Source organism: Schistocerca gregaria, chromosome 4 (assembly GCF_023897955.1).
Source record: "Schistocerca gregaria isolate iqSchGreg1 chromosome 4, iqSchGreg1.2, whole genome shotgun sequence".
NCBI lineage: Eukaryota > Metazoa > Arthropoda > Insecta > Orthoptera > Acrididae > Schistocerca > Schistocerca gregaria.
The window spans coordinates 368,287,917-368,306,361 of NC_064923.1; the positions used below are offsets into that span (position 1 = coordinate 368,287,917).

The 18,445-nt window shown below is 40.4% G+C and overlaps 1 protein-coding gene across 2 annotated transcripts in view; it reads left to right on the plus strand.

The window, feature by feature from the left end:
- The window catches only part of LOC126365865 (SPARC-related modular calcium-binding protein 1), a 710,118-nt gene that overhangs the window by 460,559 nt on the left and 231,114 nt on the right, over positions 1–18,445 (plus strand). For both annotated transcript variants that reach the window (XM_050008539.1, XM_050008540.1), the window contains exon 2: positions 14,317–14,497. In XM_050008539.1, coding sequence (XP_049864496.1) covers positions 14,317–14,497 — 181 coding nt within the window. The remainder of the gene's footprint in view (positions 1–14,316; positions 14,498–18,445) is intronic.

The window sequence follows — 18,445 nt, forward strand, 5'->3', positions numbered from 1 at the left end:
GAAACGTTTTTTGTGCGATTTGTGATCCACCGTTAGAGACCTTGGGACCCATTTTTGCACACACTTTTGAGCAGGAGGAGGAGATTAGTGTTTAACGTCCCGTCAACAACGAGGTCATTGGAGACGGAGCGGGAGTTCGGATTAGGGAAGGATGATGAAGGAAATCGGCGTGCCATTTCTAAGGAACGTGTAACGTTCCCTGGCAGCACACACAATATTAATGAAATGAAATGACATTTAATTGTACTTTGTACGCCGCTATGAAGCAATTCGAATGTACTGTAATTGTTTAACAAAAAATGTTATTTAATTTTGTGTAAAGGACGTTGGTTATTATTGTAATATTTTCTGTAATAATATTCTCGATGTATTTACGATTGTAATATTTCTATACTCATAATGTAATTACGAAATATGTTAATATCTGCGATGAAAAAATGTAAAATATAGCCACACATGAAAATAATTTTGTAAGATTACAAAGAGATATTCAAAATCAGCAGTAGTATAAAAAGCGCTACATAATATGTATTCTTTGTCGTCTTCCTCTAGAGCTGAGAGAGAGAGGAACCTGTGACGTAGCATTATATGAATGAGTTGACTTCGTTTATCTGTATCTATCTTTAGCCGCCATTAGAGGATAAATTGTAGCCGGCCGCGGTGGTCTCGCGGTTCTAGGCGCGCAGTCCGGAACCGTGGGACTGCTACGGTCGCAGGTTCGAATCCTGCCTAGGGCATGGATGTGTGTGATGTCCTTAGGTTAGTTAGGTTTAATTAGTTCTAAGTTCTAGGGGACTAATGACCACAGCAGTTGAGTCCCATAGTGCTCAGAGCCATTTGAACCATTTTTTTGATAAATTGTACAGGTGTGTAATTTAAATTATTGTTATGGTCTAAATACATTATAATTTATCAAAATTGTGTATTACTAATGTAAATTAGCTTTCCCATGTCATCTATAATATTTCTTTAAAGAATTTTCAGCACTTTTAGCGATTATCGTTGGTGTTCCTGGGCTGTGTCGCGACAGAACGATTTACAGCGGCGGCACATTTAAAAATTGTTCCGCTATAAAATTAACCAAACCCGTAAATCGGGAGCAGGTAAAATTAGCAGTGAATTACGAAATATTTTTCTTTTTCAGCGATCCTGACGCTGACACTGGTTTTACATTTGTGCATTCATAGGCGGATAATTAACGTTAAGTTGTTAATCTGTTGATTCTTTCCATTTCTAAAGCAAATAGCTTAAATGTATAGTGAAGTGTGTTGTCAATGATAATTAAACGTTTAGATCGGCTTGGCAATATTTAATCATTTTATGCTAACAGAGACAGTCTTGTGTTCCATAGCTAACGCCGGGAAAGAACTCAGTAAATATTTAAAAACCCTGTGCATCTAGAAAATGTGTGCCAAGGCCGAATTACGCAAAAAAAATAATTTAAATAAGTTTCAAATAAATGTTATTAATCAGTTAGTTTGAATTTATCAGCATGAGAGGGTTGCTAAGGTTCACGTAATTTTAAATGTGCTTAATTCTGTCTAAATGAATTTTTATTACCACAAGTAAATAAGGGGTTCTACAACAAAGTCAGTACTGAAAGAGTAAATGACATAAATATTTAAAGCCATTTCTTCCCCATTTTTTAATCCATTCATTCACATTTTTACATAATAATAATGTAATGTTTTTTTTCATCATCAAAAACGATCCCAGCATTTGCCTGAAATGATTTCGGGAAATCACGGAAAACTTAAATCAGGACGACCGGATACGGATTTGAACCGTCGTCCTCCCGAATGCTAACCACAGCGCCACCTTGCTCGGTTTTGAGTATCCAAGAATGCGGATAATTGCATCCATACTTCCTTTGCTGATTGACACTTGCACCGCCAACTGCCGAATCGTAATTGTTCTATCCTCGAAAATGTCAACATCAGCTCGCTCCAACGTGTCAGGTGTGACAGCCGTGGATGGTCTCCCCGACCCTCTGATGACCTCACTCTCCGTGTCCAGCGACTAACTGTACTTCTGCCGACAGCAGATGCCCCATAGACTTTGGACAAGAGCTTGTGAATATTCCTCACAGTTTCTTTCTCCCCAGTGTGAAATTAAATGATGGCACGTTTCTTGTAACGTACATCACCTGAATACGCCGTTTTGAAACTGTCCTGCAGCTACGCTATCTGTCGGAATTGACAGAAACTTGGCGCTCTCACTCAGGAGACTTCAAATAATACATACGTAACGTTTCGCATTCGTTGCATTGTTTTCGGTTGAGAAAAGAAAACCCAGTGCATTACTTCCTTGGCAACCCTCGGAGTAATCGGCTCCAGCGTGTAACAATATACACGATTACAACATATTTAGTCATCGACTATGGTCATTGACCGAGTCTGACAGTAATGGAATTGACCCCTTCTCGAACCTGATGATGTGGATGAGGCCTCTAGCGCTCTGTTTGCTGCGGATAGATTGTGTTCTGCAAGTTTATTTTATTCATATTCGTTATAGCAATACAGGTTTATTTGTAATGTACCACAAATACAACCACAAGAAAAATACAGCAAATTACACAATACTGGCGGATATTGTTATAAAATAGTTTCTGCTCGTCAGGTAATTCTTGTAGAATTTTCTTTACGATCGGCTAGTTTCTTCTATTTTAATGGAGCAGGTCCACTATTTCCTTGTTTATATGGACATGGCCTCTTCTTTAACCGTGACCGCATGGACCGTGACAAGACGCCCCAGACCTCTCTGTCAATAAGACTCAATCAATAAAATAGGTACATGCAACAGAAAACCATAAATTAGACACAATCACGATTATAACTCTACACAGTTCAGTTAATCGCACTTCCACAATTATTGTTCAGTAATCGATAACAAAATAAAGTCTCAATTGACGATAATTACTTAACTATTCTCCTCTTTGTTTCAGTCCCACGGTAATCGGCGAACTTTGGCCTCCAATTCTTGTCCTTTCGTCGTGTCCCAAGTTGGGAATCTTGATATTTCTTGACCAGTTTTTAGTTGTTAGCGGTTGTTAATATTGACTTCTTTTTTTATCTTATGGCGTGGTAATTGTTAATTTTCTTTGCGAGAAGACGACGCAATTTACTGTCTTTAAAATTCGTCGTAAACCAGCATTCTTAGTGAAACAGGATGTTTAGTTGTACCCTTCTCACTTTAGCTTTGGTAAATTAATCAATGAATACAGACTATAATCTTTGAGCAAGTCCTATTCATATTCATTTTACATGCTTGCAAGTGAATTAAATTCACGCCAAAAGTTATTTTTGCGAGTTATTATTTTATGTCAATTTTCATTAATGCTGGCAGTCAAAGATCCTCTGCCTATCTTAACTTTCGTTCGATTTGATGAAAAAATGAGGATCGCTGCGCTGCGTTGCGTAATGTAGCGATCGAAAATAATAAAAGCTCTTACAGTTTCAAATTTTAATTAATTCTTATGCATTGAACTCCCTACTGACTTCCCCTGCATTAATTTAAAAATTAATTATAAGTTCATTTTAATAACAAAACTTTTCCCTTTCACAGAGATAATAACTTTCAAATTAGGTGGAAGGTACTTCTGAAATTAAAGTTTTGACTACTTTCACACTATACATTTCAACAATTACGGACAGCATGAGACAAGATGTGCTGAGACGAAATGACAAAATGAGAACAATGAGGGCGAGACATTATTGTCTCGACTATTTATAGACCTCTACAAAAGTTAGCACACTGGACTCGCATTCGGGAGGACGACGGTTCAATCCCGTCTCTGGCCATCCTGATTCAGGTTTTCTGTTATTTCCCTAAATGGTTTCAGGCAAATGCCGGGATGGTTCCTTTGAAAGGGCTCGGCCGATTTCCTTCCCAATCCTTCCCTAACCCGAGCTTGTGCTCCGTCTCTAATGACCTCGTTGTCGACGGGACGTTAAACACTAACCACCACCACCAGACCTCTACAAAACGAAAGATGACGTAACTATAAATTCTTACACCTAGAAGTTCTTTGTAAACTACTTAATCTTTTGAAATGTTTATTCTTAAATAATTAACAGTTATGCAAGATATTAACGAAATTATTTAAAATCATGGCTTATGGCCGTGTAAGAGTAGCTTCATCTTTCACTCCTATTATTCTCTCTTGGTTCTTGTGTATATTCTATATCACCGTCTTTCCTATAGCTTACCCCTATTTTTCTTAGAATTTCTAACGTCTTTCATCGTTTTACATTATCGAACGCTTTTGCCATATGGGCTAATGCTACGAACACGTCTTTGATTTTTCTTTAGTCTCCCTTCCATTATACCAACCGCGACGTCAGAATCGTCTTTCCTAAAGCCTATTCTTGTCAGCAACTTGGATGCATAGCAGTTAAGCTGATTGTCCGACAGTTGTCCAATTTGTCGGCTCTTGCAATTTTCGGAACTGTGTGGATGATATTTTTCCAAAAGTCAGATTGTATATTGCCAGATTCATACATTCTGCACAGTAACGTGAATAGTCGTTTTGTTGCCACTTCCCCCCATGATTTTATAAATTCTCGTGGATTATTATCTGCCCCTTATGCCTCATTTGACTTTAAGTATTCCAGAGCTCTTTTAAATTATGATTTTAATACTGGATCCCTTATGTGTTTTATATCGACTCTTGGTTCTTCTTCTATCATCTTTACACAAGTCCTCCAAATCTTAGAAACCTTCGATGTATTCTTTCCACGTATCCGCTGTATTCTCTGTGTATAGCAGTGGTATTTCCATTGGACTCTTCATGTTACCACCTTTGCTTTTAGTTTCATCGAAGGTTGTTTTGACTCTCCTGTATGCTGAATCAGTCCTAATAACGATCAATTCGTTTTCGATTTCTCCACATTTTTCACACAGCCATTCCGCCTTAGCTTCCCTCCACTTCTTATTTATTTGATTCCCAAGTGACATGTACTTCTGTACTCCTGTATTTCTTTGAAAAATTTTGTACGTCTTTCTTTCACCTATCAGCTGAAGCATGTCTTCTGTTACCCATGATTTCTTCGCAGATACCTTCTTTTTTACCGACGGTTTTCTTTCCAACTTCAGTGACCGCCCTTTTGTAGAGATGCCCATTTCTCTTCAGCTGAACTGTCTGCTGAGATATTTCTTATCGCAGTATCTGTAGCCTCAGCGAACTTGAGGCGCATCTCTTCATTACTTAGTACTTCAGTGTTCCACTTCTTTTCGCATTTATCATTCCTGACTAGTCTCTTAAACTTCAGCCTACTCGTCATATGAGGCTATATCTGCTCCTGGGTACGCCTTACGTTTCCGATTTCGGAATCTCTGTCTGACCATCATGTAATATAATTAAAATCTGCCCTTATTCCCCAGTCTTTTCCAAGTATCCCTCTTCCTCTTGTTATTCTTGAACAGATTACTCACTATTACTAGCTGAAATTCATTGTAGAACTCCGTTAACCTTTCTTCTCTCTCATTCCTAGTATCAAGCCCACATTCTCGCGTAACCTTTTCTTCTAGTCCTTCTCCTACAACCGCATTGCAATACCCCCTGATTATTGGATTTCAATCTCCCTTTACGTACTGAATTACCCTCTCAGTATCCTAATATATTATCTCGGTGTCTTGATCTTCAGCTTGCGACGTCGGCATGTATACCTGAACTGTTGTTGTCAGTTTTGATTTGCTGTCGTTTCTGATGATAAACACCCTATCACTCCACTGTTCACAGTAACTCACACTCTGCCCTACCTCCCTATTTGTGACGAACCATACTCCCTTTATACCATTTTCCCCTTCATACCATCTTCTTCCTACACTCATCTGCCCAGAAATCTTTCCATTTCGCTTCACCGACTTCCGCTATATCTAGACTGATTCTTAGCATTTCCCTTTTCATACTTTGTAGCTTTGCTACCACGTTCAGACTTCTGACAGTCGCTTCAGTATGGGACCATAGCAGAAATTTTCTTTGGTGTAGGAGTGCTCACTGGTTACACTCACACCCGATTCTTTACAAGATCTGCAAGTTATTGACGAGCTGCCCTACCGTAACCTCATGTTCCACGATTTCATTAGTACAGTCTGTGAAGTGGATACCGAGGGTGTCGGAGCCCTTAAAAGTGTTACCGACCTCGCTACCAAACCAAACGTTCATGTTCGTGGTGAAAATGCACATTTCAGAAATTTTACATGGATGTTTTCAACAAGTTGCCATAAACTGATGTTTAAAGTAGTATATTGTCACTGGAGTCGTGGGAGGCCACCATTTTCTTCATGTCACATCGAGGGAGACCACAATTTGTTTTTCACGCACAGTATGTCGATAACTTGCAAAATCTAATGCCCAATTACGTAGATGGGAGGGAAAGATCAACCTTGAAACACAGAGACTTAAAAAAAACTACTAGGTAAAGCTTGAAATACGTAGGCTTAACAGAACTATTAAATTTCATGTAGTTTTATCTGAACCTCAATCAAGAGAAAGTGCTTAACGCAAATGATGATACGAGGACCATGAAGTGTTAGGGTAGGTCATAATCGTGCATGTGTGGTACTGTAACTATCTGTTCTTTATGTTCTGATTCTAGTTTGACTTTAAGTACAAACTGCACAAAAGTACAAAAGACACTATTGCCATATTTTTAATTTTCATAAGGTGAGGTTCAACAGCCTTAAAGTGTTTTATGAAACGAATTTTAACTATCATATGTTCATTTGTCTCATTAGTCATCTACTGGTTTCGGTTATTAACCATCATCCACGATTTAGGGTGCAACAGATTAGTTAAAACCATCCTATATTCCTTCGAAGCTGAACAATATCGAAATTATCCAGTGAAATTGTACAAGCCATTTGCCTTAGAATACTGACAGTGACGTCTTATGTCAGACAGACATAACTAATGACCATTGTCACAAATAAACAGCTGAGGTTAAAATGCATTATAGAAAAATTACTGCTGTAGCCTATATATGAAAATTTAGTGGATTAACATTAATAATAATAACGCTAAATATTAATCAAAATTTCATGGCATGAAGTGGGTACATTATTTTTAATATGAAACGTTGAGACTTGGGTAAAAAAAAAGTCAAACCTGCGCGGCTAATGACAAACATCTATTTCTCACAAAACTTTGTGTTTATGCTTTGGGCCCTTGTGGTTCACAGTGCCTCGATTGTAAAACGCCAGAATGAAAAAGTTACTGAACACAATAACAATAACAGAAATAGTAATGATCATATTCATATTATTGATAAGCGCCTCAGTAAAGAAATATATATTTTAAAAGTATTAAAATGGGCAAAGAAAGATGCAGTGAGAATCTCGTCCATTAGAAAGAACCAACCCGGCCGTTCCTCTGAGTTGGGTATACCACAGGAAGAGTAAATCAGCATGCATTAGACAAAAAAAAGCTGTATCCCTTTATATGGCAAGTTTTTGTACTGCCCAAAGTAATGTAATGATTTATAGCATTAATAATGCTATGCAACGCTCTGTTTTACATGTTCCAATCTCTGCCTAGTCCTAGAATTTGTTCTTTATCCAGTTCCTTCCACATCAATTTAGCTTCTCCTGGAAGCCTTCCATAATGTGCAAGTAATCTAAGCCTTTTTTCATACCATTTTTTCCTCGTTAACTGCATCTGCATTTTGCACAATACCCATTTTCAGATTCTCCGAAGGATTCAAACATCTAACCCATCATGACCCATATCGGAGAATTCTGTATTGTTAGAACACGCTGATATGACACCGTTTTAATCGACGAGTTAACTTGGCATTTGCTTGATGTTTCCATTTTATTTGGTGACTTCCCCGACAGAGATTGGTATAATTCTTACATTCTTGGCTAACCAAGCGAAGTCGCTGTTGTGCACCATATCTCTGCATGGTTGGTTTCCTGTCCCACACGTCTCCCGGTATGAATTAATTTGGGCTGTCCTTCCTGGGAATCGCTGCCGTAAAGAAATTAGTCTACTACCAAGTCGGTAACACCACATCCGTGTGTGCATTGCATCCACCACTCTAGTAGGAAAGCTCTCTGAGTTTGCGTGGCTGGTGACGGAATATTACAGAACTCGGTCCAAAAATACACTGCGTGCTCTGCGAACAGGATTCCCGCCCGCAATAAATACATCGGGTAGTAAAAGCGAACAACGATGACAGTTTGGGAACTCAGCGGCCAGTAACCGCCGCTCAGCGTAAGACCAACGTTGCCCGCTACACACAGAGCGTTCCATTCCTGTGTATGAAACGTGTTAGTCATGTCGCGTATCAACTAATATTACACTTCCTTTTTCATCGCCTTTTTAGAACGTAAGTTGTTTTGTCAAGGAACTGAGCACAGCATGTTTCAAAATAAGAAACTTTGAAGACAGAGAAAAGTATAAAATTAAAAAAGAACACTCAAAATAGATTTACTGTCGTGTATGCAAAAAAAAAGTGTTAGCACGAGGCTCTAAGCTATTGCGAGAGGCAGCGAACAGCATTATAACTGAATACGCCTGACTAGTTGGTTTTTAGTATTCCGTATCTTAGTCTGCACAAACGGAGCTCGGTACAAACGGCACGCTTATAGGATCACTTTGTTGTCTGTCTGACTCAGTTAAAAACACTTTTCTCAAGGAATGGCAGACGTATCAATTTGAAATTTGTACTAGATTGTAAAGTCTATATTTGTCCTAGGTTAGTATGCCCGCGCTTCGCTTGCGTAGACTGTATATCCTGCAGTGATTGTTTTTGTTTTTATTTAACGAATTTTGGTGTTGTTCACAAATTGCAACATCTTCTTAGCTTTTCATACTAATTAAAGCCATGGTCTTTTCCGAATGTATTTCTGACCAAAAAGCGATTCTGGTAGCTAGAGTCCAGGATTTGCAACTTCCAAAGGAACTTTCATCCCCTAACAAGTATTTGTTTATATCTAACGGAGAAATGAGATACCAATTTTTATAAATTTACCTTTAAAATCTTTTTAATGCAACGAAATATTTACTTAAAAATTTTAATGCCCTGTTGCACTCCCTTTGGGGCTGTATTTCCAGATACAATGGAACGCGTATTTCATATCTAACCGCGAAGTCAAGTACCCGTTGTCATAAATGTCACCTTAAAACTCATTTACTAGTTCTTTAGTAATTATTTATTTTAAAAAACTTCACCCATTATTTTAGTGGCTGAATTTCCAACAATGCTGAAACACGTATTTTTTTATTTTCTAACTGAGTAAGCAAATACCAGTTTTTGTAGTGCTAGCTTCAAAATTCCCTTAAAAGCTACATACTTTGAAAAAGGTTTTCATCCCCTATTTCACCGCCTTAGGAATGAAATTTTGGACAATCCCTTCTTAAACGATATCTACAGTATAAGATCCACGACCTCTCCAAACTTAAAGTTTCTAGGCTTAGCGGTTTGGGTGGGCGACCCTCTTAGGTGCTGAATATCCAGAAACAGCGAAACACGATTTTTTTCATGTCTAACCGAGAAACCAAACACCAATTTTCAAAGATTTAACTTTGGAAATGCTCTGGCAATGAAATATTTTCATAAACGTTTCACCAATATTTCACCCCCTTAGGTGTTGAATTTCCAAAATAGAAATACAAATTTTCATAGATTTAGCTTCAAAAAATGCTTGCATAATGAAACATTTCCATAAAAACTTTCATCCCCCGATTCACCACTCAGGCACTGAATTTCTAAAACCAATGAAACACGTTTTATTTATTTGTAACTGAGAAGTTAAATTTAAATTGTCATAGATTTAGCTTTTAAATACTTTCACAATAAAATATTTCCATAAAAAATCTCATTCGCTATTTCACTCTCTTTGGGGTCCAATTTCCAAAAACACTGAAACATATATTTTTTTATTTGCAGCCGAGACGTCAAATTTAGCTTTAAAAATATTTTAATAGTTCTTTAATAATGATATATTTTCAAGAAAAGCTTTCACCCACTATTTCATCCCGTTTGGGTTAAATTTCCAAATACGCTGAAACACGTATTTCTTTATTTGTGACCGAGAAACCAAATGCCAATTTTCGTAGGTCTGGCTTCAAAACTGCCTCAATAGAGACATTTTTCAAAAAGGAAAAAAAGCCTTCGTCACCTATTTCGCTCTTTTAGGATTGGAATTTCGAAAAATCCTTTCTTAAATGACGCCTACAGTATAAGATCCACACGTTCCCCAAATTTCAAGTTTCCATCCTTAGCGATTTGGGCTGGGTGATGATGTGTTAGACAGTTAGTTAATTGATGAGGACACTGTCTTTTATATACAGGGTTTTAAGTTGGGCTGGGCCCTTCCAGCTCGGGTCCCTCCGAAGCGTTCGGTCGGTTCCACCAGCTTCCTGGTTTCCGCACAGGTAACATACACGTCGGAAATGCTAAGCGGTGTGTTTAGCGGTGGCAAGGGGTCTGCAGTCAGTACATAGAGCCTGCCTCTCTCACTGTGCCGATCTCGTAGACAATTTAAGTTTATTGTCAAAAATTACTGTGTTCGCTTTTGGCTACCTTGTTTTGAGATTTGCTCTAATAGTTATATTTCGAATCTTGTGAGATTTTGATCTGTTTCCTGTTGCAGTGTACCGACGAAAGAAGTGTTTCAAATTGTCAATTTCTTTAAAAACATATTTTTAATATTGAATGTTTTTATAATTATTTCTGTTCTTGGCAAGTTTGTGCCAGTTAATTATTCCTAGAATCTCTTTGAATTTTCTCTAAATAAGTACTCGTTTTGTTTCTTAGAAAGACATTTATTGCCTGAAGTAATAATGAATACTTAAGAAATTGTTGAAGTAAATGCTTTTCGTGTTACTGCTCTGATAAAGGCAGTAATTTCGTGAGTATTATACTATCTATTTTAACTTCTTTGGAGACATGTTGCGCCATTATTAGAAGATTATTTATCTTGTTTCTTGTTAGTTTTATAGAATAATATTGTGTAGCTTTAAATTTTTTTGTTACTGTCAGGCTTGGATCCGTTTAGCGAGCCCTTTAATTTTATAATTAATCAGTTGCTCTTGTTAGCTGCTGGCACTCGTTACTTATGTAATAAAGACAAATTTTTATATTTGTCGAACGGTGAATGTTGTTGAACAGAAAACCTCAGGAATCCTGTCCTAGGAAATCATCAGAGCGTCGGATGAGTAACTTAAAGAATCAATAAACCAATGTTTATAGATTTAGCTTCAAAATATTTTACTAGTTCTTTAATAATGATATACTTTCAAGAAAAGCTTTCACCCACTATTTCATCCCGTATTAAGTCAAACAGTACCTCTTCGAATACACTAAGTATACTGAGTACGCACTACGCAGTACAGTTATGTATTACTTGACCTAGTACATAGCATTTATTAAGTAAGTTATACGTAGTATTATTATATAAGCTATTGACATGTTGATGGTAATCCGCTGAAACGCTTGATTAGTACAAGTAAAATGCGATCAACACAGAAGAACTTTGTGTATAACGTTGCCATATTAGTACTGAGGTGTACAGCAGATTGCTCAAAATACGAAAAGATTTTGTCAGTATTTTCCGTTTACTTTATACACTAACAAGCTGAAACATTATGGCCACCGCCCGCCGCTATGTTGGATGCCGCCTGATGGTGTTGCGAGCACGTGGCGCATTAACAAAAGAATGTCAATAGAGATATGGGCTGAAAATGGGGAAATGCATTATATAAGCGACTTTGACAAAGCGCAGTTTTTTATTACGCAGAGCCTGTGAACGAGCATCAGCGACAAAGCTGGTTGAATGGTCGCGTGCTACCGTCGTGAGCATCTCCGGAAAGAAAGAGAACAGGAGTTAAACTAGCACTAGGCGCTAAATGGTTGGATGTCCACGACTCTTCACAGAACGTGGGATGCATTGGCTTGTCTGCTCTGTAAAGTAGGACAGATGGTGACTTGTGGTATCTCTGCCGAAAAAGCACAATGCTGGTGTACGCGCGAGAGTTTCGAAGCACACCGTTCATCGTAATTTGTTGAGCAGGGAGCTCCGCAGCAGACCACTCCTGTGTGTTCACATGTTGACCCAACGACATTAACTACGAGTGCAGTAGGCACGTGAACATCGGGATCTACCCGTCGATCAATGGAAACATGTTTTCGGGTGAATCATATTGTTGCTACACCAGGTCAATGGTCGTCTCCACAAACGCCATCATCGAGGTGAACGGCGGCCCGTAACGTGCAGCGCCCCAAGGACACACTGGTGGGAGCAGTACGAGTGTTATGCTGTGGGAGACATTCTCCTACGCTTGCGTGGTACCTGTTTTGTAATCAAAGACACACTGGCAGCTGCGAACCACTTGCATCCCTTCGTGCTTTATTTCTTTCCCGACGACAGTGTCATCTTTCAGCAGTATAATTGTTCGACTCCAGAAACCAGAAGTGGCTTCAGTGGTTTGAGGAGCATTCTAGTGAATGTTGATGTCTCGGCGACCAGATTCGCAGGATATAAATCATGTAGAACCCATCTGGGTCGCTATCGGGCACCATCACCACGCCCAGAAATCAGAGGCCCGTTATTTACGCGAATTACATGACCTGTGGGTAGACATCTAATGCCACGTACCTCCACAAACCTACCAACAAAATGTGGGATCCCTGATACGCAGAATTAGTGATGTAGCGTTTGAAAAATCGTTGAGGTGGTACCTCTGGCGCGTATCGAGGTCATGTTTTGTTAGTAGTACCTTTGGAAAGAACGCACACCAAGTTTCAGCCATATTGGTCTATTTCTTTGTGTTTGGCATTCATGTGAATCAAGGAAGTCGAGTGATTTTCAAAAAAGGGACGAAGAAGAATTTCGTGTGGTAAAAATAGAAATGCCGTGTGGCTAGGGCCTCCTGCCGCCGGCTAGACCGTTCGCCTAGTGCAAGTCTTTCGACTTGACGCCACTGCGGTGACTTGCGTGTCGATGGGAATGAAATGATGATGATAAGGACAACACAACACCCAGTCCCTAATCGGAGAAAATGTCCGACCCAGCCGGAAATCGAACCCGGGCTGTTAGGTATGACATTCCGTCATGCTGACCACTCAGTTACCAGGGGCGGACATTTCGTGTGGTGATTAAACATTACTTTATAAAAGGCAAAAAGCCTCAGGAGACTAAAGAGAACCTTGATAAACGTTGCGGTGACTCTGCACCTTCCATTAGAACAGTTTATAAATGATTTCAAAATTTTCGGTGTGGTCAAATGGCCACAATTGATGCTAAATGATTTGGACGCCCTGTGGAGGCTATGACTCCATAAATCATTGATAAAATCCATGATATGGTGATGGATGATGGAAGACTTAAGATGCGTGAGATTGCTAGTACTGTGGGCATCTTGAATGAACTGGTACATAATATTTCGCAAAAAGATTTGGACATGAGAAAGCTATCCGCAAGATGGGTTCCGCGATTGCTCACGCTTGACCAAAGACGGAATCGTGTGAAGTGTTACAAGGATAGTTTGCAGCTGTTCAGGAAGAATCCGCAGGACTTTAAGCGTCATTTGTTCTCTGTGAATGAAGCATGGGTACATTTCTTTACTCCTGAGACCAAACAACAATCCAAACAATGGGATAGCAAGGAAAAAGCTGCACCAAAAAAGGCGAAGACCGTTCCTTCTGCTGGAAAGGTTATGGCGACTGTCTTTTGGGATTCGCAAGGATTAATCCTCATCGACTATCTGGAAAAGGGTAAAACTATTATAGGTGCATATTATCCATCGTTATTGGACCGTTTGAAAACCGAGCTGCAAGAAAAACGCCGGCGACTGGGAAGCAAAAACTCCTTTCGCATCACGACAATGCACCAGCACACACCTCAGCAGTTGTGGTCGCAAAATTAATGGAAAAAGGATTTCAACTCGTTTCACATCCCCCCTATTCTACAGACTTGGCTCCGTCAGACTACTATTTGTTCCCCAATTAGAAGAAATGCCTGACGGGACAAAGATTTTATTCAAACGAGAAGGTGACTGCAGCAACTAATACCTATTTTGCAGACCTGGACAATTCCTGTTATTCGGAAGGGATCAACGGATTAGAACAGCTTGGACGAAGTGTATAAGTCTAAAAGGAGACTATGTCGAAAAATAAAAATGGTTTACCACAAACACGTAAATAGTTTTTATTTTTGCACCGACTTTTCAAACGCCCCTCGTATTTCTTTCCAAAGAAGGACAAACAAGCTATTAAGCAGGTGCTCATAATGCTTTGGCTTATCAGTGTATGTCGACAGTGCTTCTAGATTTCCATTAGTATGACGGGACGGCACTGCGCCGTGTTGCAGGAGTCGCAGCTGGTGGTAGAGCGGTGCGAGGCGCAGCTGCGGCAGTGCGAGCGCAGCCGGGCGCAGGGCGGCGGCTCCGTCTGCGGCTCGGACAACAACACCTACCACACGCTCTGCCTGCTCGAGCAGGCCGCCTGCAAGGGCGACAACGTCACGCTGCTGCACCGCGGACGCTGCAAGCGTGAGTCCTCCAGCCTGTAGCCTCCTACAGTCGTACATCAAGTGCAGCACTGTGCGGAGCCTCAGTTTCTTTGTGGAACATTGTGTCACTAATACAGTTTCTGACGTAGGAAGGGAAATCGTTAGTTGAGTTTCACCAGGTTCAATATTGGGTCCAATCTTCTTTCTCATACTTTTAAATGGCCTATCATTTAATACATACCAAGAGGAATTAGTTCTTTTTCACTGACATGAAAGTGGGCAGTTTGTGACTTTTTGGGGAGGAGAGGACGGGGCGAGCGAGGAAGGGAAATCCATGTTGAAGGTCCACTAGGTTATCAGATTAATCTATTTTCTCGTACATCTATATGGTGTGTCATTTCATACAAATGAAGCAGAATTAGTTCTTTTTCACTGACATGAGCATGAGCAGTTTCAACTTCTTTTTGGAGTAGGAAGGGGGGAGGGGGGCAGAGGCAGGAGGAGGGAGAGAAATTATTGAGTACCACAAGGTTCAATATTAGACCCAATCTTCTTTCTCATCTATATAAATGTTGTTTCATTTAATAAAAATCAAAAATAATTAGTACCGTCCCATTGACACGAACTTCATCAGTTCGACATTTTTTCTGGGAGGGGAACTGAGGAAGAGAAATCATTATTGAAAGGCCACAAGATTCAATATTCGAACCAATATTCTTCATCATGTTTCTAAATGACCTATCATTTAATGTATATCAAGCAGAACTAGTACTTTTTCACTGACTCGTCTTTCTTTGGGAGACATAGATAGATAGATAGATAGATAGAGAGAGAGAGAGAGAGAGAGAGAGAGAGAGAGAGACCTATTACTTGGCATGTATCAACCAGAATTAGTTCTTTTCTCAGGTATACGAGTGTTATAATCATTCCCAGTAAAAATGTTGCAACGGTTTATTGATCTTTTATTGAAAGATCTGTCTCTTAACTTACAAAATTCGCAGCCATATTCAGCTCTGTGCATCAAAAGACACACACCAATATCGATCGATTGATCGCTACCAACCCTCCCCCCCCCCCCCCTCCCTGTCAGAAAAATTCGTTGAAACTGCTGAAGCTCGTGTCAGTATGGAAGTACTAATTCTGCTTCATTTGTATTAAATGATAGGTCATTTAGATAGATGATAAGATTGGGTCTAAAATTGAACGTTGCAGTACTTAGTAATGTCTCTTCCTCTTCGTGCCTCTGCCTCATCCCCCCCCCCTCTCTCTCTCTCTCTCTCTCTCTCTCTCTCTCTCTCTCTCTCTCTCTCTCTCTCTCTTCCTTCAAAAATAACTAGAAACTGCTCATGTTCACGTCAGTGAAACAGCAAATATACAGGGTGTCCCATGATTGTTACGACAAAATTTGAGTGGTTGCAGAGAGTGTCTTGTGGAACAAACCGAGGATAGGAACCCGAGTCGGGAAGCGTCATACATCGATGAGACAGAGCGCCCACTTTATAGGCACCGACATCTGTCTCTAGGCCTTCCCTTCAGCAGAAAACGTGACATTGTACAAAGACGGACTGTGTGTAACCGTCTGTCGATGTTGTTTGTTAGTGATCGTGACTGATTGCCTCATCGCCAGCGGAGAAGATGGAGCTACCTGCTCCGTAGATGGGCCTAGTCTCCTGTTTATGTGATGCTCTGTTGGCACGGTGGTTGACGGTTTCGGACCCGGATTTCCATCTAGACTGTATTCCCGTCCTGTATACCGAAAAATGTTGGAATTTTTAGAGGGTTCCAGGAGAAAAATAAACTGCGGATGGAAATCCATGTCCGAAATCGCCGTCCGCCAACGGAGTATCGCATTCATAGAAGATAAGATCTTTCTACGCAGCAGCTAGTTACATCTTCTTCCACTGGCGATTGTGGCAATCAGACGCGATCACTGTATAACAAACAATGTTTCGAGACGTACCGCCTATGGTCCGTCCGCGTACACAATCGCATTTTCTGCCGAAAGGGTCGGGTCGCAAGTGCTGGCGCCTATAACTTCGACTCTCTGTAGCGTCGTTGAATGACGTTTCTGGACACGGGTTTCTATCCTCGATTTGTTTCTCAAGACACCCCCCCACAACCCCTTGAAGTTTGTTGCAACATTTGTGGGACACCCTGTCTGGAGAATGGGTATGAGTTAGTGTGTAAAGTGAAATCTTATAAACCTTTGCATTTACATATTGACGAAAATTTAAAGTGGAAGAAGCACGTGTCAGAAATTCTCAAACACTCAGTTCAGATCCTTTCACAATTTATTGTCACCGTAAGTTTTGTAGAGAACCAAATCAGCAAAATAATATCCTTTTCTGGGGTACCAGTTCATAATCTTAAAGACACATAATTTCCATTGCACAATAATATGTGATGCTCATCCACGATCTCTTCTAGGCAATCCTGTAAGGCATTGGGTAATGTAGCTACTCTATCGCAGTAAATATTTTCTGTCATGACGTTTGTTGCAGTATTAGATCGGAATTCAGAACGAATAATGACGTCCAAAATTACTGAAGTAAAGAAACGAAAGAAGTTCATTACAATATTTTACTTTTTGTTACAAATGGGTGGATAACGCTATTATCAAAATCCTTGAACACTTGCCCAGAGACACTAAATAACTGACAGAAACTGACTGTCAGAAAACAATGCAGTATTTGAAACTTAACAATGAAAGTTCATTCTGAGCAACCCTTACTGTTCCACTGAAGATTTTTTTCACTTATTAGTTTATTTAGTTCAAAAACATAAAGTACTTACTTCTGTTACTAAACCAAATATTTTTTCTGTTACGTTAACTTATCTGTAAATGTTCAGCACTTGATCATGTTAATAAAATTAAAGAGCTGTAAATTGACTCTTTTACTGTTCATAACGATTTATCGAAAAACTGACCCAAGGAAAATGTAACTGAGTCACTAATTACACTAGTTTTCCGGAAGACGTGGCCGATAGTATCGTTAGGGACTGTGATAGCTATGTGCGGGTGCCACGTGTTTGCTGTGTGCAGATGCAAGCCGAGTTGGTGACACTTTGCTCTCAGCCACAGGTTGTGTTTGGCTTTGCACAGTTCGAAGCTGCAGTGGATGGGCATCACTGTTGAGGGCAGGGCGTGGGGATCCAACGGACGTCCAGCACGAGCCACGATTCTGCCGATTGGACCGCACCAATGAACCAGCTCGCATTGAGGTTGACCCATCACCTGTGGACGAGTGGGATGTCGCCTCATGACGTGGCACACTGAAAAAGACTTCCGGGCGGGGGGGGGGCTAACGTTAGGCCTCCCCAGTTAGTCTGACAAAGAGATTCCAGGTGCTTTCTGGGCTGACACCGTCCCTCAGCCAGATGTCAGAGAAAACCTCTCAGCAAGAGCCAGGCAGTCACTGACGGTGGTAGTTGGGAGCTCAGATGTAGACATGTTTTGGAGGTCCTTTGGAATATTGCTGCTAGGAGGGGAAGAAAGCCAAACTGCAATCCGCGTGTATATTGGGTGTAATCATTCCAGACGTGGAATGGGTCCTTCCAGATGCCATGAAGAGCACAGGGTGCAGCCAATTGCAGGTGGTAGCTCATGTTGGTACCAATGACGTGTGTCGCTTTGGATTGGAAGAGATTCTATCTGGTTTCAAGCGGCTATCCGAAGAGCTAAAGGCCGTAAGTCTTGCCTGCGAGATTAACACAGAGCTCATCATTTGCACCATAGTGAACAGCACATTGCTGACTTCTGGTATAGAGCTGAGAGGATGGTCTGAATCAGAGGCTCATACAGTTCCGCGACCACGTAATCAAAGGCTCATAGGTTCAGCGACCACGTAGGCTGAAGATTCCTCGACTTGCGGGGTTACCGTTTCAGCTGAATTAGCCAGGAGTCCATTACACGAAGGAGGCGGCTACAGCGCTAGCGGGGGCTGTGTGGGGTGGACTGGGAGTTTTTTTAGGGTACAGGGTCTCTGGG